This window comes from Zonotrichia leucophrys, chromosome 1A, assembly GCF_028769735.1.
Source record: "Zonotrichia leucophrys gambelii isolate GWCS_2022_RI chromosome 1A, RI_Zleu_2.0, whole genome shotgun sequence".
In the NCBI taxonomy this organism is placed as follows: Eukaryota; Metazoa; Chordata; class Aves; order Passeriformes; family Passerellidae; genus Zonotrichia; species Zonotrichia leucophrys.
Genome location: NC_088170.1, coordinates 39324269 through 39345874, shown reverse-complemented (window position 1 = coordinate 39345874; position 21606 = coordinate 39324269). Strand labels below are relative to the sequence as shown.

Below are 21606 nucleotides of genomic sequence, written 5' to 3'. Positions count from 1 at the left end.
GATATCATGGCCCTGAGATGGGGACTAATCATTGCCCAGGAAGGGATCTGGGGGATGCATTTGATGGTGTAGCACAAAGAAAATGAGGAGTTTGGACTGATTCTAATGGCAAAAAAATAGCAGAGCGAAACCTCTGCTGTTGTTTCTATTCTCCATTACTGCAGCAGACATCTCTGGGAGACACAGAGAATTGCCACCAGCCTCACGGGTTGTGCAGGCAAATCTGTGGCACAGGGTGCACAGACAGAGAAAAGCTGCTGGGAGAAGCTGAAGCCTCTACGCCAGAAGCAGAAAGAAAACCAGGCAGTGCCAGTCAACTGCTCCCAGCACAGTGGGAAGCCATGTTTTCTCCTTCCCTGGAACAGCTTCTTTCCTGCCCAGCACCAAATTCTCATTCTGGATACAGCTGCTGAGCATGACAGGGTAGTTAAGGCTCTGGGTATGACTGGCTGATGCAAAGAAACCTAAAACTTTTCTCCATCCAGTGCCAAACACATGATATGGCTCAGGGCAGCCCACAGTTTCAAGCCCTGAGGCAGGAAAGCAGAACTGACTGTGATGATTCATAGAATACAATTCCTATGTGATCCATTTTTTTTCTCCACTGAAAACCAGATGTGCTTTTCTCTTTCTTACCTGGTGTTACTGCTAAAGCAGTGGCAAAACTTCCTATAGCCATTTGGTTTTTATTGCCTCTTCTGCCATGGTGGGAGCAGTGTGGCAGAAGCAGCAAGACAATTGCTCCTGGCTGGCTGCAGCACCCCCACCTTTCCCCTCTGTCAGGAGCTGTTAAGAAAAAACCCATCACTAGGCAAGAAAAAAACATGAAGACCTGTCGACAACATCACGTGTGCCGAGACTAAAAGCTTCACTCAGAGTCTCAGCTAGATGTGTTCCTGGGTTTGAGGAAAGCTTGCAAGAGGTGTCTACTTAGAGACAACATCAGCAACTGAAGTAACTGCAGGGATAAAGAGCGTTTTAGCCATGTGCTCTTCAGGCACCTTAATGGTCTCCTCAGCAACAAGGCTGCTGAGGGCAGAAGCGCTGGCAGCTGGGTGTATGTGGATATCAAGGCTGGGCTGTAAAGATGGGAAGAGACAAGGTCAGTAAAGACTGGGCATGAAGGTCACCTGCTCCTCACATAGGGGCCACACTGGAAGTTTTCTACCCTGCCCAGATGTCCCTCCCCAGCCCCTCATCCTTGCTGTCTCTTCACAGCACAGCCATTTTATTCAGCATGGGGCAAGACATGACTTCTGCCACTGGGCAAGGCTGCTTTTCCTCTCTGCAAAATATCTCATCTTGCAGCTTGAAGCACCCCTGCTGAGATTCCTCTCCTCTGTTTGTATGGTTTCACAGCAACTACCTAGATTTTAAATTTTGATTTCTTGGCTGTGGAAGTCAGGATCAGAAAAGGTCAGCCAGCAACCCTGTACTTCGATCTGCAAACAGAGTGGTGATTGAACTCAAACAACTTTGTGTTGTCACTTCTGATTTGAGGACCAGGTATGAGAGTAGCATTTAGCAAGTCCAGTGCTGTGCATGGGGCCTGGAACAGACGCAAAGAAAGAGAAATGGGTCGCTTTGAAAAAGAGAACTTGGCCGAGGAGTCACAAAAGGATGACAGGATTTTATTGAAGTTGAAAATACAAAAAGGTCAGATTGTCTCCCACCCTCTCGTCATCCTTCTCATCCAGCACATTGTAATGAATATGCACAGTGACAGCTCCAGCCCAGCCATGGGACTGCTGCTCGCAGCTGTGTTCTCCAGCAGCCCACAGATGAACCCATCTAAAAGACATGCCTATTTCTGGTATCTCAGCTTTGAACAGAAGTCCACTCAGCCTCTTCCTGGACAAGAGGCAGGTATCAGAGAGCATGCTGACCTAAGGATCTCTGAAGAACTCTCCAAACTGTGGTTGTTGCGTATTTAAGGTGAATCTTAATAATAACCTCTTTCAAACCAGTGACTCCCAAGCTGTGAGATAGGTGTGGCTGCCAGCACACCATGGTGTGGTACACAGGTGGGAATTCACATCACTACTCACATGTTCCTATCACCCTGTTGCTGTTGGTGCCCGATCAATGAGATTTCCTGAATGTCTGCTCCACAACAAAGCAACCTAAATCTTCATTGCTAACCACAGTGGGCAGAAGCGAGAGAGCAGAAGGAGCATTTCCCTGCATCCTTCATAGCTGCATCACTTCAGGCTCCCAGCATAAACCATAATTTGTTTCTCACACTGCACTTAAGGTTCTCCAAGACAAGCAAGAGATGCAGAATGGCTGAGCAATGGGTTTGGTGCTGCTGAGGCAGAGGTAAATCCACCTCCATCCTCCTGGCACAACTGGACCTCTTGCCTGAGACTGCCAGTAGCAGGAAATGTTAGTTATGGTGGGGCTTTTTTGCAAGACGTAGGTGTCTGACTAGAACTGCGTTAAGATTGTCACTCTCCTGTCCTTATTCTCGCCAACAGGGCAGCTCTGACCGGCTTGCTGGGTACTTTTTGGAAGTGTTACACTGTAATATTTTAGCACTAACTTGCAGCAGACTTAAAAAATGGGTCCAGTGAAAGGTGTTAGTCTAGCCATGAAAAACTTTGTATCCCATTTGCAACCAGATACATTCTCTGCTCTCCGATAGCAGGCTCTGGGGAAGGTGAGGATTAAGCCTCAGTGCATGTTTCTTAAGGCAGAATGTTTGCTCAGCTTCTAGCATGCAGAATTAAATGTGTGTTCTTCTCACAGCACAAAGCCTTCTGCTGTTCAAGGCATTCACTTTCTCCCTCATGCAATTGAGCAGTATGGAGGGGGCAAAAGATGCCTTTTCCAAGCAGGAATGTTCCAGGCTTTTCTGTGATGCTGGCCAGCTGCTGAGTGCACTAGTAAGAGCTGGTAACTGCACATGGCATTGGTCACCACCTACATTGAGCTGATGTGCTTAGGAGAAGGCAAAATATCTCTGGAAAGGGTACCCTATTCATCGCCAGCCCCTCTGGTAAAAAGCAGAGCAGCTCTTTTACCCCGAAGTCACAGCTGCAGCGCTCTTGTCTGTTGCCTTTGTTGTGCAAAGCCTGCTGCCTTCCTGTGGGGCAGCTGTGGCAGCACCGACAGAACAGTCTGAGCACCACTGGAGAGTCAGTCTGGGCAGGAATGGCTGCTGGCAGCTATGTTTAGTCAGTGATCTGAGAAGCAAACTTCAGCTTCCTTTTCTCTCTAAGGCTTTTCCTGCTGCTGCAGGAAGATGATTTGGCAGCCCATTACCTGTTGTCCATCTTCTGCATCTGCAGGCTGAGTGACGTGAAGCTGGCCAGGAGGTCTGTAACCTCATCCACCTGACAGAATACAGATGGCCATCAGGGAGGGGAATGCAGCTGTGCAGCCACCCAGCCCCACAGAAGAAACCCCCATGCAGCAGGGACCACCTCTGCACTAGAATTGCCAGTAATGCCCATGCTGAACTTATACTAGGACAGGATGCTTTTGGTGCCAAGAATCATGCAGAAGGGCTACTTTCCTCATCATCAAACAAGCCCTAATCTAAGGCAATAGGAGTTTCTCCCCATTCTTCAAGAGGTAATGCTTGATTTCCATTCTGTATGATTTAGCCAGTCCCTAAAATACCAGCATGTTGCTACATTACCCAAAACTCAAATATGATATCAGGGCTATTTCTTCTAAGCCTGCTTCTAGGGGCCAGTCTTTTGTATGAAAAAAACCCCAGGCCCTGCAACCCTGTGCAGTTGTGCTGATCCTGGCCTTGAACTGACTGTCCTCAGCCCATCTGATCCTCAGCTTCCCTGCTGCTTGGCACTGTGATGCTTTCTGCATTTTGAATTTTCACCTAAAGGACTACCATGAGTCATCATGTAACTTGCCCACTTGCCCCAATGTGAGCAATAACCATGTCTGCAATGCCCCACTGCTCATGCAGTTGCATTCTCCCAAATGCAGGAGCCCCAGTGCAAGGAGGTGAGTCAGAGCAGCTCAATGCTGCCTACCTGCTCCTTTGTGCTAGTCATCTGTAGCCTGGAGCAGAGGTCATCCAGCTGTTCCTTTTGCTCATGCCTCCCCAGACGGTCCAGGTATTCCCGCAACATCTGGATAATCTGAAACAAACGGGCATAAGAGGCAAACATCAGAGAGCTGCACCGGGCTGGAGTGTCTCTACAGGAAAAATTAAATGGCCAAGCACACAGCCTTGAGCTGCAGAACATGACAGAGTACATGACCCCTATAGACAAACCCAGGCAAAGCAACCACAGGGCACTAATGGCAGCATCAGAGTCCAATGAGTCACCAGTCACAGATGGACTAGCTGTGATCCTTGTGCCTGGTTAAGAACAGGGAAGAGAGATAAACCCAGCTGAAGCAGCAAAAGGTCTAGCCCTGAAAGCACCAAACTTTTCTTTATGGCTAGTCAGCTCTCCTCACTGTGAGGAGCAGGCTCTTCTAATTCCAGCAGGATCTGCTCATGCAAAGAGGATAAAAATCCTTGTGTCTATGTGGCTCCTGAAGTGAGGCCCACACCCCATGCATTTGCAGGCCCAGGAGTGCTTTCCTATTCCATGCCTCTACATACTGGAGCAGGACAGATTGCGTTAGGAATACAGAGAATGTGTACAGCACAGCTACAACCTCGTCCCTCTCCTGCCACAAGGCATCTCTTACATCGTGGTTGAAGAAAAGACTATGCTTCATACAGCTCAAGAATCCACTCAATGCATCCTTAGCTTACCAGAGCCAAGGGAGGCCCTGGAAAAAATTAAAGTAGAGGCTGGGAAAAAGGAAGGTCTCTGAAAATGGAAGTCAAACTCTTCCCACAGCAGTTAAGAGCGTACAGACAGGCATTTAAGTAAAGGGAGCAGGAGGCTGCCAGGGGCTGCACCCCATTACCAGAACATGGGGCTGTTTCTTTTACCTGTTTCACTTCAAGGCGTACAGCCTCCAGGCTGTGGGAGAATCCTTCCTGCAGGATATTCAGCTTTGACTTAGCCAGGTGCAGTGGGGTTCTGCCAGCTCGATCCAAGGCATCAACTCTGGCCCCTGCAAGATGCACGAGCAGGGACAGTGAGGTCTGTCACCAGGATTTGGTGTCCCTGGAGAGTTTCAACAGGGCAGGAAGGGAACAGGCTGTAACTGTTATAGAGGAAATGTTACCTCCGCGCAGCAGCATCGTGATGACAGGAACGTGGTTCGTGCAGGCAGCTGGGGAGGGAAAACATAGGACACACAACTCAGAGGTACAAACAAAAATGAATTTCTGCTCCAGCAAAGAGCTTGCTGCTTCCCAAAGGGCTTCTCTGCCAGAGGAAAGAGGAACGGCCCAAATGCTAAGGTACCCACCCACTCAAGCCTGAGTACTCTATCTGGAACAGATCTTGCACTCCTTGGGGCTGGCAAAGGGAGGGAAATCAATTTTTTCAAACCTTTTTTTTGACTTTAAATCTTTGTGAGGAGTGAATCTAATGAAATGCAGAGTCCCTCCTAGGTCCTTAAATTTGGGGATGCATTCTGTGAGGCACAGGCAAGAGGAAGGTGGAGAGGAAAGGAACAGTAAGGAGGTTCTCACCTCACTTTTCTGCATGCAAAGCTCATCTGTGTGGCACTTACCCAAGTGTAAGGGAGTATTGCCCAGCCCATCTCTCTGGTTTGGGTCAGCCCCATGGTCCAGAAGCAGTTGCACTAGAAATAAGGAAACAGAGACACATTAGTCCCTTCCCTTTGCCCCACAGGTCCATGTGGCAGCCACCAGGCTGCCCTACAGGTGCTTCTGTTCAGCTCATCAGCTTCCTTACTGAGACAGGGACAGAGCTTTGCACAGCAATGCAGAAGGACCCAGCACAAGGTCATGCAGTGCCACTGCTCCTGGGCTCCCTGATGTGAAGAACTGGGAGGAAGGACACCCTTCCCTCTGCACCAGTACAGTCCTAGAACTGGGACTGCTCCCCTTCCAAATCCTGAGTCCAGAGTTGGCAACTTTGACACAAAAGGAACAGAAAAGAGCAACCTCTGACAGGTGCTGAAGCAAAATAAAGAGCACCCTTCAAAATTCCCAGCACAGAGAGGCTGGAAGACAGAACTCGCCCTCCACTCACCAATGTGATCGTTGCCATTGCAGGAGGCAAAGTGCAGGGCTGTCCGGCCTTTGTCGTCCGCAGCACAGGGGTCAGCTCCATCCTCCAGGAGTTGCTGCACTGACAGAACCAAGGAGAAAAAAGCAGGTAAGCTGGAGGGGCACCTGATCAGAGGGGTGATGCTGTCTGCTCTTTTGGGGGTAGAGAAACGCGCTGCCAGCTGCTAAGTCAACTGGACTTGAACCAGTTCCCATCAGTATCCTAGCTCAGCAGAACCAGCAGAACCTCCACCCTCTGATTCAGCCTTCACCACCTTCCACACTTTGCCATGAAAGATAAGCCAACAGCTCTAACAGCTAAAGATCCACCTAGCCACATTTTCAAGCTCCAAGGACAATCAGCAGCAAATACCTAGACAAGAATACAAAAGGATAGGAAGGACATGGGGCTAACTCTTGGCTTTAGTCAGCTGTCTTTCAGGCACTTCCCAAGCTGGAATTAGCATCCTGTGCTTCCTACTACCCCTCCATGGGCTTTCCCTGTGGATTTTCACAGTCATTTTCTGCACCTGTGTAAACTTTTGACATCAACGTGGAGCCGTGGTCAGAAGTTTCACAGTGTAAGCACAGGTAGTGAGAAAAGCCACTTCTTCACACCTGTTCTGATTATGCCCTTTCCTAACCAATGGTGGCTACAGTTTGGGAACAGGAAGGGGAATGCACCGACCTGCCAAGAGCCAAGCAAAGAGATCAGTAAAGGGGGGAAAGATTAGGGGCATAAAAATAGCACCTACACAACATGTGTTAGGGGCATCTGTAAGCACTGCTACTTCTGCTGTTTTGAGATCACCCTGGTGTGTAAAATAGAGCTCATTCCATAGCTGTTAAAAATGCTGACAGGTTCTCTACATTTTGAGATCTTTAAACAGCATATTCTAGAACAGTCGAGACTGGTTCAGGCCACTGAAAGTCACCATTCACCTCAGCTTCCCAGAAAAGTGAATTATAGCCACCTTGGAATCTCTTCCTGTACACATCCTACATCAAGTGGGGTACAGAACTGAAAGGAACACCTAAAAACATGGAAGTGGTGTTAACATGGAATGTTTGATACTTCAGAAGAAAGAATGGGAAACTGACTGCCCCAGTGAGAGCCATATAGGAACGATTTAGCTACTCTTCCCCTGAACCAAGTAGGAATGACATAACCTCTCCACCCAGCACCACCACAGAAAACAGCAAAGATGTTTACTTGTTGATGAAAAATAAATTAACCATAGCACACTTCCTCAAGTTGCAGAGTAAACAAGAGACAAGAGGACTGTAAACATGGGAACCTGTTTATCAAATCCAATGTGAATTGAAACCAAGACTTCCATAAAACTGCATTCTTTCATCTTCCTGTTGGAAATTATATAACTTTTTAATAATTTTAGTGATTTTAATTAACTTTTAAATTAATTTATTTAGTTAATCATAATCTATATATGCAATTATAAAGTGTGTGTGATTCCTAAATTATTCTTAGACAGTATTTAGCAAAGCTGTCATAATGTACTTTTGTAGGAACACAGCCTGGGGAAACTACCAACTATAACTTTTGATAAACTGATTCTGATATGCTTCAATGAACAAAACCAGAGAAAGATGTATGGTTGAGGCTGGACATGTGGAATGTAGAATTTATGGACCACAAGGATTGTGCAGAAACCAGAAGATAAAGAAGGGACTAACAAAGACTCAGTGTATGTGTTGGAAAATCCCTACCAGAGGAAAAAGATAATAAAACAACTGAAAATATAGACTAACTAGCATGAGAAGTGAGAAGTCAATAACCCACAAGGACAGAGTACTAATTAATAAGAGAGAATTATGTAATTTATACCAACAAGCATTAATTTCTTTGTTTGCTAAAAAGTATAAATAAGTGAAGAAGTTTTATATCTGTGTCTAAGTGGAGGCCAGAATTTGTGAGCCACACAAATCCCTCCTGGCCAACAACAAAGTAACATCTTACACACTAACACTAAAAAGAAAGTGTTAGAGGGGTTTATTTACCCCCACAATTTTGAAGGATTTGGTAACAATTTGCTGGTGACCCAGGTGAGACAACACATTTGATGTTCCATAGACTTACAAGAACAAGGACTTTGGTGCACACTGACAGACTTTTTTCAGGGAAATTTTTCAATCCTCTGATCCAGGTGAGTTCAAGGCAAAAACCCCTGGGACTTTATTAAGACAATACTGAAAGTTTTAAAAGGCATACCTAATCATAAGCTTGCACTCTCTAACATATTAAGAGTTAAGAAAGTGATGATATAATTGGCTATTTCCTACTAAAAGTACTCTGTAAGTGAATATTAATGGAATTGTGTTTGGGTCCCACTGCCTAGCTGGAAAACTGTATTTGTAAAACTATATAAGTGACTACCAAAAGGTGTGATTTGAGTCTTCACCCTCTGCTTTGCCCACAAATTAGTCAGACAGTGCTGCTTGCACAAAGAGCCATGCTGTGGAAAGGCTTTGCCCAGATATTGTTGTGTTTATTGAAGCCTATGGTATCTGTTAGTGCTGGAAAACGCAACTGTGTGGTAATTTGAGTGTGTCGTAAGTATAAACTGAGTTTGTATGAAAATTCGTGGGCTGTAAGAGTGTTGAAGCCATCGTATGTGAATTTTAGGATATTTGGTGAGTACTAAGTGTTTGGGGAATGTAAATTGTCAAAGCAAGGATCGTTTGCTCGGAGCTCTCGGCTGGCGCGCCAGTGACTGGAATTGTATTGGTGAGCACAGAGCGCTCTCTCGTGTCCGTTTCAGTCATTGCTGGAATCCCTATTTACTGCGGGCTTCCCTTCTCCTTCTCGAGCCCAGGAAGAGGGGAGTACCCAAATGTTTGCCTTTAGGTTGTAATTTGCAGCACTAGAAAGAATTTAAAAGCAATATTTTAATTAGGACACAGGTAGTAGAATATTGTATTATTTGGTGGCTAGATTATCTATTAGATAATCAAGAAAAATGGCCAGTTCATGGTATTTTACACCAAAATGGTATTTTAGAGTTGATGTTATGTTGCCAAAAGAAAGAGAAATGGAATGACATACCACACACAGTACTTCAAGCAGTGATGAGACAAGCAGCCAAAGAGAAACACAGAGAAACACACTGGAGAGCAGAAGCTATTACAGATAACTTAAAACATCAAGTAATTAGTGTAAAAACACCAGGAATCTAAAGTGTAGTCAGCAAGTGTAAAATATGTTTGCAACACAATCCATGGCCCTACAGAAGACATCCTTGAGGGACTACAAAAAGAGGACACTGTCCTGGAGTTTACAGGCAAACAGATTTTTCTGAGTTACCTCGACAAGGGGGATAGTGATACCTATTGGCTTTAGCTGACATATTTTTTGGATAGCTGCTTGCACCAACAAAGCAAGAGAAGTTACCAAGGTATTGTTAAAAGAGATAATACCCCAATTTGGAATGAATGATCTATGATATCTTATTACAAAACACAAACAAAATTTTTCTATTTTAATGGCTTAAGTTTTGCTAGATACTCAATGATTTAAGTGGAAGTAATCTTAAAGGAAAATTAAGATCACTTCCAAAGGGGGGAATTGTCAAAAATGTCAGAACTTTTTAGTAATTTTAGTTAATGGTTTGAATTACCTTTTAAGCTGATTTTTTAGTCATAATCAATAAATATTTATTAATTATAAATAGTGTGTTATTCTTTTATTATTCTTAGCCAGCACCTAGCAAAGTTGTCATTAAGTTATTTTTGTACGAACACAGATTGCAAAAACTACTAAAACTTTTAAGTTTTGATAAACTAACTCTGATATGCTTCAATTACCAAAGCCTGAGAGAGAAAGATGTAGTGTTGAGGTTGGACATCAGGAAAGCAGAATTTATGGACCACGAAGGAATTCTGCAGAAACCAGAACAGTCCAGCTCTGGCCCTGGTTCTAATCTACTGGGTCAGGCTGCCTCATTATACAGGGTATGGCTTAATTAATTGTAACTTTTCCACCTAAATCAAAACATTATTCTCTTGCTGCTAATAACAGGGCAAAAGAACATACCAAAACAGCTGGGACAGTGCAGTCCTGCTTTAGCTCCAAGCAGATGGAAAACTAACACTATGAACCAGGCGCAGTGAAAAAGGGAACACAATAACCAGCCCCACTCTGCTCAGAGAACAAAAGCTGGGCTTTAAAAAACCATTTTCTAGATCTGAAGCATCTAAAGCATCCTGCTCACAAATCATCTGCACTCACTTCCTCCTCTCCAAAAGTGAGAGCCCTAGAGACACTGCCCTTCCAAGAAGAGGTCCCAAGCGGGGCTGACAGAGCCTTACCTGTGTCCAAATCATTGCTATTGGCAGCTTCACGCAGCCTTTTCAGAGCTACGGAGGAAAGAAAGCAATTACTGGGAAGCACAGATGAAAAAGGCACGTTTCCCTACTGAAACACTCCATCCCGCAGCACAAGTGCGGGGCCAAATCCCGCTGCTACCGGCTCCGGAGAACGGGAAGCAGATCAAGGCTCCAGGTAAGGATGGTTCTCCCCGTCTCCTCCCGAAGCCGCCCGCTCCTGACGGGCACCCTCCCCTGGCAGCGCCGGGGCTTCCCCAGCCGCGCACCGAACAGAGCCCGCCTCCCTCCCGCAGCCCGTGCGGAGCCGGCCGCAGCAGGGGCCGTTCCGCCGCTCACCGTGCGCCTCCTTGCCCGTGGGCCCCAGCCGGCGGTGCAGGCGGGCGGCCCTGCGCAGGCGGCGGGCCGGGATCTTGCCCGCGGGCTCCTCCCGCTGCCACAGGACGTGCAGGTAACCGAGGGGTGCGCCCGGTCCCAGTGGCGGCAGCGCGATGCGCGGCTGTGGCTCCGACTCCGGCCCCGGCTCTGACTCCGACTCCGGTCCCGGTTCGGGCCCCGCGCCGGGCGCCCCGTCAGCCCCACCGCCGCCCTCCATCCCGTCATGGCCCGGGCCGCGGAGAGGGGCGGGGCGTCGCCATAGCAACGGGGCGGGCCGCGTCCTCTCGACCAATGAAAGGCGATACAACCCGTGCATGCAGCCAATGGGGAGGAAGGGAATAGGAGTGAGGCGGGGCGGGAAGTGGAGGCTGTGGGCAGGAGAGCCTGACAGGCAGTTATATTCTCCAATCAGAAAGAGAAGGAGGTCACGACCGGCCCGTGGCGGCTGAGCAGGCTGAAGACAGGCAGTTGCTTTAGCCAATAGAAAGACTCATCCGCCTCCCCCCCCCCCCCGGCCCCGCCCTTGTGCCCGCGCCGCGCCAGTCCCACGTTTCCGGCCGGAGCCCTTTCCGTGCCGCGCCGCCGCCATGGCCTACCCGGGGGAGGATTACGACAACGAGGTGCGGCCGGGGCGCCGGGGGAGCGGGGGTCGGGTCTGGGTCTGGGTCTGGGTCTGGGTCTGGATCTGGATCTGGATCTGGGTCCGGGTCTGGGTCTGGGTCCGGGTCCGGGTCCGGCTGTTCGTGGGGACTCACTGCCGCCCTCTCCCCATAGGCTGCCTACGACCCCTACGCGTACTCTAACGACTATGACATGCACACGGGTGAGTGTGAAGGCCCCACGCGCGCCCCGGGCCCGCCGGCGCCCCGCCGGGTCTGTGGGGCCGGGTCGGGCCGGGCCGTGCGGCCGCTGCCTCACTGCTCCTCCTTCTCCGCAGGGGACCCCAAGCAGGACCTGGCCTACGAGCGCCAGTACGAACAGCAGACCTACCAGGTGATCCCCGAAGTGATCAAAAACTTCATCCAGTATTTTCACAAGACGGTGTCAGATCTCATTGACCAGAAGGTGTACGAGCTCCAGGCCAGCCGTGTTTCCAGTGATGTTATTGACCAGAAGGTGTACGAGATCCAGGACATTTATGAGAACAGGTACAATACTATTCTTCAGCAGATGGAAATCACTATTTTAACTGTGATGCTGTTAATAGGAAGGGCTCACTACCTCTGCTGTTCCAAACTTGGGCTTTCTCTGAAACAGGTTTGGTTTGGTTACTGTGGGAAAAAAACTCCTAGGTATTTCCAGCCCATGAGGCTAATGTGAGTATACAGGAGTTGTGGTCTGTCTGAAGGGAGATGTCAGCCCTGGCCTAACAGGAAGGGAGGCTGCAGAGAGGGCTCTCAGTGGTGTTAGTCAGGCAGTTTGCAGAAAGCTGTCAGGTGTAGCTTTTGTGTCCCTTCCCAACAGCTACTTCCATTCCTACTCGTAGCTGTCTCAGCTTGACATAAAGGGAATGTGGAAGTAACATACATGTCTGTTTTGTGCCTGGGAGATAAATTGAAGTCTCGCTGCTTAGTTTGTGATTCTCATCATTTGCTTCAACATTGGACTTACTAACAGGGGTATGTCATGCCCTCAGCTTTCACCAAGTCCAAGGCCTCTCTCTGTTGTCACCTCTGACTCCAGCACTGTCATACTGAGTGAGACATGGCTTTTCATACCACATGTGTATCTGTTTTTCAGCTGGACAAAACTCACAGAAAGGTTTTTTAAGAACACTCCATGGCCAGAGGCTGAGGCCATTGCTCCTCAGGTTGGAAATGGTGAGTCTTCCACTTTCCCTCGGGTTCTCAGAGAGAGAAGGAACTGAATCCCTCCTGATCCTGAGTTAGCAGGTGCACAGAGTTGTTGCTGCCTGAGTCAGTCACCTTTGTTCACTCTGGCAGCTCCTTCAGCAAATGCCTGGCAAGAAGTCAGACTTGAGCAAAGTGTCTTTTTGTGCCTCCTTTCATTGTTGTGGCAGGAGGCTCTCAGGCCTTGTGGCTTGCTAATGTCCTCCCCTGTGGTCTTTTCCAGATGCAGTTTTCCTGATCCTATACAAGGAGCTGTACTACAGGCACATCTACGCCAAAGTCAGCGTGAGTGTTGGCCCTGTGTCTTCTTGTGGGTTTTGTGCTGCCTTCTCTGTGCCAGCAAACTTGACAAGTCTTGCTGCCACTACAATATCAGTGGTCCCCTAATCTTTGCAAGGCAAAATTGGATGGGTTCATGAGCTTTAAGTCACATTGATTTTAGGGAAGCTTAAATTTTTTTGCTTTTGTTTAGTAAGGATTTACTGATTGCTGAAAAGCAAGAAAGACCTGACTGTCTATTTGAGGCTCATTAGCTCTCCAAGCTTGGTGGTGATGAGTGTACAGGTTTCTCTGGTAGCTCAGATGAATCAGGAGACTGGATCTGAGTGTTCAGGAGGCTCTTTGTTGCTAACAGCAAATGTGATGGTTAGTGAGTAAGGGAAGAAGGAGGTGTTGGAAGGTAACTGAATTTTCCTTTTTAATGCTTATGTGTGGTTCTTTGTGGCTCCTCTTCAAATGAGCAGGCAGTGAGAAGGGGTGTCACAAGAGGAAGGTGCATTATTTGTCGTGAAAAACCTCACATGGAATCAGAGTGCCTTGTGAAAAGGGAAATGTGGATACCATAAAGGATGGAGAAGAAGGAAATGAAAGGAATAATGCTCTGTGAAGCAAAACAAACTGCCTTTTTTAAAGCCTCTTTAATCAGTGAGAAAGTCATAGTATTTGGTTCTTAAAGAAAAAAATCTTAACAGATGCATGACTTAATGGGAGAATAAGTAATACCTGCAGTTTTACTGTGGACCAGAGGGTGGAGAAATGGGCACTGTTAAAAGGCTGCTGTGTTAGCCCAAGCCAGGCTTCAGCAGGAGAAACTGGTTTGTCAGGCTGTGCTGTTCGTGGTTCTCAGACTCAGTGTCTCCAGCTGAAACAAGAGCCAGTAGGTCAAGTGTTTAGAAATGATGTCCAGAAACAGAATTGTTGATCTATTAGGAATTCTCATGAGCACAGAAGGAAGGAAAGCTGATGAAGGTAATGGGAAGTTCTTGAATCTGAACAGCAGAGGGGAACAGGGAAGGTTAAATGCAGAATATTCACAGGACGTTTGACATCCTGGGGGAAGCTGTCAGCATAGGAAAAGTCATCCCTGTTTTGTGGGACAACAGTGCTACAATTTCTGGTTTTCTGGGTGATGTTGGTGGGTGTGCTGGTTGAATACTGCCTCTAGCACTCCTGAACTAGATCCTCTACTAGTGTGACTGTCCTTCTTATGCTGTTGCCCATGAACTCCCTCCTGCCCTGCTTGATTTGAGGCAGACTCTGCTGACTTCTCTTTGCAGGGGGGGCCCACACTGGAGCAGAGATTTGAGTCCTATTACAATTACTGCAATCTCTTCAACTACATCCTCAGTGAGTTGCTGCAATTAATTTCTGATTTGTGGGTTTTGGAGAGAATGATCAGCTGGAGAGGGAAGAGCTGAAGAAAGGGTCAGAAGAACTGCAACGTGTTTGTTTATAAATAATAGAGGGAAAGGTAGTCTGTAAACTCTCTGCACGTTTGTTGAATGAAGAGCAATTTACATCCATGGATTTAAAATCACAAAAAGCAGAAATAGTTTACAGTGCTTTCTGAAATACTGTAAAGAATAAAACTTACTTAGCTTTCTGTCTTGCTGAGAACTGCTTCACCTATCTTTATTAAAAAGTAAAATGAAACAGTAAGCTAAAGAAAACCTGCAGTGTTTCATGACTTTTAAGTGTTGTTCACTCCCCTTGGAGCAAATGTTAATGTTTGTGACTCCCTGCCAAGCCTCATGTGGAGAATGGATCAGTTAGGACAAACCCCTGCAGTCTCTGTGCAGTTTCTGAGAGCTGATGCTGCTGAGCAGTCACACTCCAGAGATTAACCCTGTGCATGTTCATAGTTTTTGAAAGTGAAGGCAGTTGAGGTAGTCAAAGCTGCATCTCAGCCCTGCTGAAAGCTTCATTCATCTGCTGCTCCATCTCCCATTTCAGGGAAATTCTGTGTTCTTTAATTTAAATGGTATTAACCCTCTCATCTGTTCTCCTGCAGATGCTGATGGCCCTGCTCCTCTGGAACTGCCCAACCAGTGGCTGTGGGATATCATAGATGAGTTCATATACCAGGTATGTGATTATAACACTGGGCTATTTTGAGGTGGCCTTGCCTTTGTTAGTTGTAGAAGTTTTCCTTCCCTTCCTTTGCTGTGATTTCCATAGCAAGGGTACCATTGCAGGTTGAAAATCTTTGGTAATCACTGTTACTCTTTTGTTACCAGGTGGATGAAGTAGTTGTAAATGTACAGATTTTTAAGTTACAGGGTGCTCTTTGGGGAGTCCTGAACTTTTGGGCCTATTTCTCTTTCAGAACAAAATTTCTGTCTTTCTTAGTCAGTAGGGCCTTTATGTGTGCACTGAGAGATTGATGACCTGATTTGGAGTAACTGTCTGAGATCTTGACATTAAGAAATATTTTTCCACTTACTGTTCTGAGTGCAGCAGTACAGATCTCAAATGCTATTGGTTTTTCTCTTTAGAGAATATATTCCCTTCTCTGTAACTTTTTATTGTAGAGCTGCCTGGAATTCCTCAAGTGTTGTCTGGTCAATCTTGAGAACAAAAAGAACGTGTGCATATAAGGGGAAAAGATGCGTGTATGCAAACGCATCTTATAACTTGGTCATTCTTCTTTCTACTAGACAGAAAATTTGTGTTTAGTTGCCTTTCCTAATTGTTTAGGAGATCCTTTTCTGCTTCAGTCTGTCTCCTGGCCTTTACCCTCTGTGCTGTATAATTCTTTTAGGTGCTTTAAAGGTGATATAATGTGCCATTTTGATTTCCATGTGATCTCATGTGAAACTTTTTTTTTCCATGCAACTTGTAGTTTCTTGTAATGCATTTGTGTTGTGCAAATTGTAAGCTTAGTGCACTTACCTGAGCATCTCTAGACAAGCTGCTCATCACTGAATCTCTGCTTTTTCCTGTAGTTCCAGTCTTTCAGCCAGTACCGCTGTAAAACAGCCAAGAAGTCTGAAGAGGAAATTGATTTCCTTCGTTCCAACCCCAAGATCTGGAATGTCCACAGTGTCCTTAATGTGCTGCACTCTCTGGTTGACAAATCCAACATCAACCGACAGCTGGAGGTCTATACAAGTGGAGGTGAGCTTTGGGAGGTGCCAAGCAGCACTGGTGTCTGTGCTGCCTTGCTTTGATTTGACCCAAGCTGCTTTACTTTGTTTGGGAGCTGGATCAAACCCATAATCAGTGGATGGATTGGCTGGGAACTGGTTCTCTTGGCCTTAGGTGTGAAGTACCAGTGATTACATTTCAGGCCTTGCTCCCTTTGTTTTGAGCAGAAAATACTGAAAGGGAAGTTTGCTTCCTTGGAGGATGGCATTGTGGTTCCTTTTTTCCCCTAGGTGACCCTGAAAGTGTGGCTGGTGAATATGGGCGCCACTCCCTGTACAAGATGCTGGGCTACTTCAGCCTGGTTGGGCTGCTGCGTCTGCACTCTCTGCTGGGAGATTACTACCAAGCCATCAAGGTGCTGGAGAACATTGAGCTCAACAAGAAGGTAATACTACATATTTTAACTCTTCTTTTACAGTCTTCCAAATGCCTCTGTTGAAGCATGCTGGTGAAAAATTGCTGTACTGAATCTTCCAGCCGAGGAACTTTTCGTATCTGCTGTAGTTGTCAGGAGTTTGTGGCTGGGCAGAGCTAGAGCTTTGGCATTAAATCAAGCCATATGATAATGCCTGATGCTCTTGCAGCACAATTGCCCAGTTTTTTAGGAGGTTTGCTGTGTTGTGCAATGCAGTGTTGCTACAGAGAATACTGCTGGAACTACAAGTGGTAGTGTAGTGGTAACTACCTGAACACACCATTCTTTTGCCAGTGACTCTTTCTTGTATTTTTGACTTCTGTTCTCACTGTGCCTGCTCCCACCTGGGCTGTTTTTGCCTTAGAATTGAATGCTGCTTGTGGCTAAGAAAAGTTCAGCTGCAATGGGTTTGGGCCAAGGCTTGGCAGAGATCTGTATATGTGCTGTCTGGCACAGGATGTGGAGTGAAACAGGGGGAAAGGGAACTGAGCAGAGCAATGTTAGGCACAAAGCAAGAGTCCTCTCCTTGCAGGAAGCTGAAACTGGAAAACATAGGAAATTGGATGATCTAATAAAACAGTGAGGAAACTGCTGCAGGGATGGGTGGGAGGTGAAGTATACTGAATTAACCCTTTCTTTTCTGTATTTGGGATGGGATTGAAAGCAGAGGTGGCTGAATTGTGGCTAACAAGCAGTGTGGATTGCTTCCCCTAACATAGCATGTTACTTCTTCCTTCTCAGAGCATGTACTCCCGGGTGCCTGAGTGCCAGGTGACCACCTATTACTATGTGGGCTTCGCTTACCTCATGATGCGTCGTTACCAGGATGCCATCCGTGTCTTTGCCAACATCCTCCTTTACATCCAGAGGACAAAGAGCATGTTTCAGAGGACAACCTACAAGTATGAGATGGTAAGAGATAAAATAGACTACACTTCCCCAGAGAAAAAACCACTGTCTTCTTTCCCATCCCTCCTCTATCACCTGGTAGCTTGTGTCTAACAGTTCAGCTTTATTATCCTGGACTTTGCTGGTGATGATGACTGGGGATCCTCTGAACTCCTTTGCCATGGGTGACAATATTTTCTCTTAGCTATGTTACTTACTTTGGGTGTTTCCTATACTGTTGTCCCAGGTCCATCTGCACTCTAGCTCTAGGCAGGGTTGTTAATGAGTATGAGCTGCTGATGATACTCTTGTCGATGCTTCCTTCTTCAGACTTAGTTGTGTTTCTAGTCCAGTGCTGCACTTCAGGTTGCTGCCATTGTCAGATGAATTTCCATTATCTGATAGTCATAAAGATTTGGCTGTAGCAAAGCTCCTTTCTCTTTTTACCTAAGCTATCTTACCTCCTGATTTTGGTGCCTGTTTTACCTGCTGTCTCCTTTTTATCCTTATGATTAATTCCTCACTCTTTATTTAGCCAAATCCTTACAGTCTTAATTCCATGACACTTCAAAAAGTTGATTATGTCTGTTTCAGCCACACAGCTGTCCATTTCATCCCACACTCATATAAATCTTCTTTCTCAGTCTTTTCTTCACTGACCTCCCTGACAAGTGTCCCTTGCCAAAAGATTATCTGCCTTCCCTTCTCTGCATGTTCTTGAACCAAAACAGTCAAATGTGTTTCTGGCCCTCTGGGTTCTGCGTGGCTCTGGATGCATTTATTCTGCACCTTCCTCTTGCCCTCCCTCTCTTTTATTTCTGAGAGCCTTGGTGTGTGATTCATCCATTTGCTTTGCCCAGAGGCACTGCCTCTTTGTGCTGTCCCCCTTGAGCATTAGGACCATCAGTGCTTTGTGTAAAGGATCTTCCTCTGCAAAGTGCAGCTGCCAGCTCCCTTGGGCACCCTAAAGCCTGAGGTGGTGCTGACGGGGTGTCTCTCCTGTGTGTGTCAGATCAACAAGCAGAACGAGCAGATGCACGCGCTGCTGGCCATCGCGCTCACCATGTACCCCATGCGCATCGACGAGAGCATCCACCTGCAGCTGCGCGAGAAGTACGGGGACAAGATGCTGCGCATGCAGAAGGGCGACGCCCAGGTCTACGAGGAGCTCTTCAGTTACGCTTGCCCCAAGTTCCTCTCCCCTGTGGTGCCCAATTATGACAACGTGCACCCCAACTACCACAAGGAGCCCTTTCTGCAGCAGCTCAAGGTCTTCGCTGATGAGGTTCAGCAGCAGGCCCAGCTCTCAACCATCCGTAGCTTCCTCAAGCTCTACACCACCATGCCTGTGGCGAAGCTGGCCGGCTTCTTAGACCTCACAGAGCAGGAGTTCCGCATCCAGCTGCTTGTCTTCAAGCACAAGATGAAGAACCTGGTATGGACCAGTGGCATATCTGCCCTGGATGGAGAGTTCCAGTCTGCCTCTGAGGTTGATTTCTATATTGACAAGGTTGGTATCTGCCACCTACTGCCTGCAAAATTCTTTCACCCAGGAAATTTTGGAATTGGCAGCACCTAGTTTTGTTCCATTCTGTGGGAGACATTCCTTCTTCCTTTGCCATTTATAGAGCTTGCCTGCCCATGATGAAGTTCTAGCCCCGCATGAAAAGAGTGTCAGTGGAAGAAGGGTGATGGAATATCACAGGCAGCTTTGTCAGTCAACATACCTAGAAAACAAACACTTGCCCAGGACACAGGGAGCTGCTTGTCAGTGTTCTGGGAGGTGATAATTGAGTGACAGATAGTGCTGCTATTTGTGTGTCCGGTGGGATTGTCCTTCTGGTGTCCACCACATCTCTCCTTTGTTTGACAAAGCAGAGATGTTGCTTGGTCATGTTCAGGTCTGCTTTGCACTGGAACAGCATTTAGTTGTGGCTGCTCTAAGAGGAATCTAAACACAAAGTGTGGAGCTGTCACCATCTGCCCTGGAGCTCCAGCAGCCGGAAGCATAGCAAGGAGTCTTGTAGAACTGTAGTCAAAGAAGACAGCAGTAACCATTAGGTTTCTTGCTAGGAAGGAGATCAGGTTACTCTGTGTTCTTGGTCCTTGTAGCAGACCTCTTCTTGCAAGGTCTCATGCCATGTCTCAGCCCAGCTGTCATGGCATATAGCATGACTGAAAAGAGGGAAGCATGAACTGGGGTTCGAACTGTCAAACTGCTGCAAGGAAGACAAAACCAGTGTGTAAGAATGTGGGAAGCAAGTACAACGTGAATGGGGGACCCATCCCAGACAAAGGTATGAGGGAAGGCAGCCCAAGGAGAGCTGGATGGGTGCTGTGGGACTAGCACAGGTCAGGTATGTGTGGTGCTGAACCATGGCTGGGATGAAGCCCCTTAGGTTGATCTTTAAGTTTGGCAGTTCTTGCTGTCTCCCTGCTGGTAGCATGGTCCTTTTCCTAATCTCATCCTGTTCTCTTCCCAGGACATGATCCATATTGCAGACACAAAGGTCGCCCGACGCTACGGGGACTTCTTCATCCGCCAGATCCACAAGTTTGAGGAGGTGAGGCCTGGGCAGGAGAGCTGTGTGGCTCTGTAGGAAACATGGGGCAGTCACTGGGCTGTGCAGGCCCTCGAGGGTCCACACTTGTGTGAGACAGCTGTGTAATTCCATGCTGGACTTAGTCCTGGCTCTGCGAGGCACTAGGCAAAGGCAGGTGTTCCAAGCAGCAGCTGCTGGCCTTTGAGGAATGGTATGTTTTTGTGAGAAGTACTCAGTTGAGCCACAGAGGAAAAGGAGGAGAGTTTTACTATTCAGGAATGCTGATTCCATTGTCTCTAGATAATTGTGTCCATGTTAGTAACACAACCAAAATCATATCTCTAACTTCATAACTATAGCTCTAGAAAATGGCCTCAGAGATTTCTGGAGCATAGATGCCTTCAGCATTGAGCTTGGCCAAGAGGTGACATTCTGTCTCCACTCTCTCCCAGGGGAGGTTGTTCTGCACTGGAAACTTAGAGGGCTAAATTCTGAGATTTGGGGGCTTAATAGAGGGTTGTGATGCTGCTGCTACAAGTTTGCATCCTCTCTTCTCCCCACGTCTTTCTCTGCTAGCTTGGAAAGGAGAGAGTTCTACTCATTCCCCTTTTGCTTGACACACTGTGAGAGCTCGAGAGCTCTCTTGTCAGAGAGTTGGAGAGGAAGGAGTTAAGAGGCCTTGGATAAGGCCTGCTGAGGGGAGCAGCAGTGTGTATCAATCACTGTGTATTTTTCTGACCTTTGCTTTCTCTAATTCCAGCTGAACCGAACATTGAAGAAGATGGGCCAGAGACCCTAATGTGGATGCACTGCAGGCCTGGGCAGAGAAGTGGGTGGGAGAGATTATTCTCTGTGTTGAGGGAGGGGAGCTCAGAGTTCTGGCATTTCTGGAATCTCCTGTGGCTCAGAAGGTATTTTGTATTTAAATATGCAGACTTGTTTGGCTGAAACTATCCTACAAAGGACAAGGCATCTAATAAATTAGTGGAATTTTCCTGATGAGCATTTGTACTCATTTATTTTTCCTCTGTATAAGAATATAACTGCATCTAGAGACATGGGCAGCTGCTCTTGGCTTGGTGCTCTTGTTGGTCCATGTTGCAGGTAACAACAGGGAGCAGATCTGTTTAGGTGCTCTGTACATTCACCCTGCCCAGCAAATGGGAAAGGCTGCAGAACTGATTGACAGGAAAAAATGAGCTGTTCTACAGTGTCTTCACAGGATTTTGGAAAGAGATGTAAGCTAATGCTGTTCCTTTAGCTTTCACCCCATACAGTGAATAGACTTGAGTTGTAGTTACATTCTTAGAAGGTTATTACTTTTTGGCCTTTCCTCCCCTCTATTTTATTTTAGTTGCTATGGAGTAGAAATGCTCCAAAGTGAATTGTCATGTTTTTAAAGGGGAGGGGAGAATTTGTGTAAACATTAAACCCGTATTAACTAGCCATCTGATGAAATGTCCTTGCTGGAGGATGTGTAATTTAATTGAGTTCAGTTTCTCTGGAAAACTCCCTAAGGGCCTTTAATTTATTAAAACCCTTTAAATGCAATTTTTCCCTGCTCTCCAGCTGCAAATTTGTAGTGCCTTGAAAAATGGGGAAAAAAGTTGAAAACAAGTCACGTAAAAGGGAATCAAGGACCTGCAAGTA

General features: G+C 46.8%; 2 protein-coding genes across 3 annotated transcripts; one reads left to right on the top strand and one right to left on the bottom strand.

Moving 5' to 3' along the window:
* Positions 1-1610: 1610 nt before the first annotated feature.
* Positions 1611-11075, bottom strand: ANKRD54 (ankyrin repeat domain 54). 2 transcript variants are annotated; one of them, XM_064702429.1, is made up of 8 exons: positions 10796-11075; positions 10442-10489; positions 6099-6197; positions 5614-5685; positions 5161-5208; positions 4922-5046; positions 4002-4109; positions 1611-3335 (listed from the first exon to the last, which is right to left on the bottom strand). In XM_064702429.1, exons 1-8 carry the CDS (start codon positions 11049-11051, stop codon positions 3261-3263), a joined length of 831 nt encoding a protein of 276 aa, XP_064558499.1. In that variant the 5' UTR covers positions 11052-11075; the 3' UTR covers positions 1611-3260. The 2 variants fall into 2 exon arrangements, with proteins under 2 accessions (XP_064558499.1, XP_064558500.1); XM_064702430.1 differs by having other exon boundaries at positions 6099-6192; positions 10796-10935.
* Positions 11076-11353: 278 nt separating this feature from the next.
* Positions 11354-20955, top strand: EIF3L (eukaryotic translation initiation factor 3 subunit L). The gene is made up of 13 exons (XM_064702428.1): positions 11354-11454; positions 11609-11657; positions 11772-11982; positions 12575-12654; positions 12908-12969; positions 14241-14310; positions 14975-15048; positions 15909-16080; positions 16341-16495; positions 17267-17437; positions 18426-18923; positions 19897-19977; positions 20717-20955. Exons 1-13 carry the CDS (start codon positions 11422-11424, stop codon positions 20753-20755), a joined length of 1695 nt encoding a protein of 564 aa, XP_064558498.1. The 5' UTR covers positions 11354-11421; the 3' UTR covers positions 20756-20955.
* Positions 20956-21606: the final 651 nt, after the last annotated feature.

What these genes read in the sequence shown, in the direction of transcription:
- EIF3L (XM_064702428.1), top strand. Translation starts at nt 11,422, where the DNA reads ATGGCCTACCCGGGGGAGGATTACGACAACGAG. An exon ending in GGGAGGATTACGACAACGAG is followed by an intron (nt 11,455 to 11,608) that starts GTGCGGCCGGGG and finishes CTCTCCCCATAG; the next exon opens with GCTGCCTACGACCCCTACGC. An exon ending in CAACCTACAAGTATGAGATG is followed by an intron (nt 17,438 to 18,425) that starts GTAAGAGATAAA and finishes TGTGTGTGTCAG; the next exon opens with ATCAACAAGCAGAACGAGCA.
- ANKRD54 (XM_064702429.1), bottom strand. Translation starts at nt 11,051, where the DNA reads ATGGAGGGCGGCGGTGGGGCTGACGGGGCGCCCGGCGCGGGGCCCGAA. An exon ending in CACGGGCAAGGAGGCGCACG is followed by an intron (nt 10,490 to 10,795) that starts GTGAGCGGCGGA and finishes TTTCCTCCGTAG; the next exon opens with CTCTGAAAAGGCTGCGTGAA. An exon ending in TGACTAGCACAAAGGAGCAG is followed by an intron (nt 3,336 to 4,001) that starts GTAGGCAGCATT and finishes GTATTCTGTCAG; the next exon opens with GTGGATGAGGTTACAGACCT.